The following is a 2,081-nucleotide window of genomic DNA, read 5'->3' as shown; positions in this document are numbered from 1 at the left end:
GGGGCAGCAGGTACATGGGAACACCGCCCCCCTGCACATTCCCCTCCGAGCCCCTCACCATCCCGACTTGGGAATATAGATCGGAGAGGTTGGGGCTGCTTTCCTTGGGGAAAAGAGGCTGAGAGGTTTTCAGACTTGTCAGTGAGCTTGGGAGAGAGTAAGTGGAGAGGCAACGGTTCGCGCTGATAAAAGGGTATTGATTTACAATGGCGTGTAAATGAAGCGAGGGCGATGTCAGAAAGAAAAGACACACGTACAAATAAAGTCACCGTGGACCTCATTAGAGAAAGGGGCGACAGCTGGTGGTTTAACCTGAGGGTCACCATGGCCTGTGGTGAGGGGGAGAGAGGTTGAGAAGGAGAGTGAGAATTGAACCCACGCTGTTGGCACAACACAAACTGGAAACAAGAGGTTAACGATGACCGTGAATCCATTGCCGACTGTCAGAAAAACCCATCTGGGTCACTAATGTCCTTTAGGGAAGGAAGCTGCCATCCTTACCTCGTCTGGGCCTACATGTGACTCCAGACCCACAGCAATGTCACGGACTCTTTACTGCCCTCTGGGGCAATTAGGGATGGACAATAAATGCTGGCCTAGGCAGCAACACCCTCATGAATTTAAAAAAAGCCTTTCGGCCAACTGAACTAACTGAGTCCGCTCCAATGGGAGTGTTGGGGGAGGGGGTAGGCAGGTCCAATTGAGGCATTAGAGAGGGGCAATTGAGGCATTAGAGAGGGGCAATTGAGGCATTAGAGAGGGGTAATTGGGGCATTAGAGAGGGGCAATTGGGGAATTAGAGAGGGGCAATTGAGGCATGAAAGAGGGGCAATTGGGGAATAGGGGGGGGCAATTGGGGCATTAGAGAGGGGCAATTGGGGCATTGGAGAGGGGTATTGGATGGTTATCTGGATGTGCAGGGATATGGGGAAACAGGCTGAAGATTGGGCGGCAGGCGTAGACGACGCCCAGTCGAAGGGATAGTATCGGCGTGACAGGCCGACTTCCCTCTTTCCGCGCCCGGGACAATTCTGCGAACATTTCCGACGTCCCTTAAGCCGCGGCTGGCTCTCAAAGGGGCACTGGAGGGGTGACCCTACACCCTACGGTCTGCAGGGGCACACACACCGACCCCCCCCACGCCCCCGCCAATCCCCCCGCACGGGAGTGACCGGACACGGAGGTGCCCAGCGTCAGGTATACTGACCTGGAAGTCGTTGATCGATGGCATTGGCTCGTTGGTCCTTCGCCGCCTGTGCCACTGTTTGAGAGAATGCCTGATCTCCTGGCTGATACCACCCATAGCCCGGTGGGCGTGGAAGTTCTGAAGCTCGAACATACTGGCATACAGACTGGTGAGGTAGTAACCACCTGCGATAGAGGCAAAGCAGCTCAGGTCAGAATGATGTGGAGAAGTTGCCCCGTCGTACAGAGGATATTAATTAAACCGGAGAGGGCTCAGGAGACATTTACTGGGAACGTTGCCGGCCTCGGAGGGTTTGAGATACAAAGAAAAATGGGGACTCTTTTCCACTGGAGCGTTGGAGAGTGAGAGGCGACCCGATAGAAGTTTATAAAATCACGAGGGGGCACAGATAGAGTTAACGGTGGGTGTTTTTCCCCCTGCGAGGGGGGATTTCACGACCACGGGGCACATCTTTTGGAGGCGAGAGGAGAGGGATTTAAAAAAGACACGAGAGGCAAATTTATTTCACGCAGAGGGTGGTTCGCGTGTGGAATGAACTTCCTGAGGAAGTGGTGGATGTGGCTGTACTTACAATGTTTAAGAGACATGTGGATAAGTCTCAGGGAAAGGCTTGGAGGGAGGTGGGCCAGGAGCAGGCAGGTGGGACTAGCTCGGTTTGGGACTACGTTCAGCACGGACCGGATGGGCCGAAGGGTCTGTTTCCGCGCTGTGTGTCTCCCCCACAAGACCAAACACTTCTAAACCGAGGTACCATGGACGTCAGCAAGCGTTGGTCATGGGTAACAAAGCCAGAGGGTGGCCAGGCTTGGGGGGGAGACACAGAGGTAACGTTCCGAGTGCTGTAACCCACCTTCAGGACCGGATTTATTCTGAA

The 2,081-nt window shown here is 54.2% G+C and overlaps 1 protein-coding gene across 1 annotated transcript in view; it reads right to left on the bottom strand.

Annotated features, from left to right (window-relative positions):
- Positions 1-1,809, bottom strand: part of LOC125488200 (ras and Rab interactor 2-like) — a 2,928-nt gene extending 1,119 nt beyond the window's left edge. Inside the window, exons 1-2 of the mRNA XM_048621123.1 lie at positions 1,779-1,809; positions 1,208-1,371 (exon numbers count right to left, since the gene is read on the bottom strand). Coding sequence (XP_048477080.1) covers positions 1,208-1,371; positions 1,779-1,794 — 180 coding nt within the window. The 5' untranslated portion in view covers positions 1,795-1,809. The remainder of the gene's footprint in view (positions 1-1,207; positions 1,372-1,778) is intronic.
- Between the last annotated feature and the right edge of the window lie 272 nt (positions 1,810-2,081).

This window comes from Rhincodon typus, unplaced genomic scaffold (assembly GCF_021869965.1).
Source record: "Rhincodon typus isolate 14 unplaced genomic scaffold, sRhiTyp1.1 hic_rhity00000061, whole genome shotgun sequence".
NCBI classification, from domain to species: domain Eukaryota; kingdom Metazoa; phylum Chordata; class Chondrichthyes; order Orectolobiformes; family Rhincodontidae; genus Rhincodon; species Rhincodon typus.
Note: the sequence above shows the minus strand (reverse complement) of the source record. Positions and strands in the feature narration are given on the sequence as shown.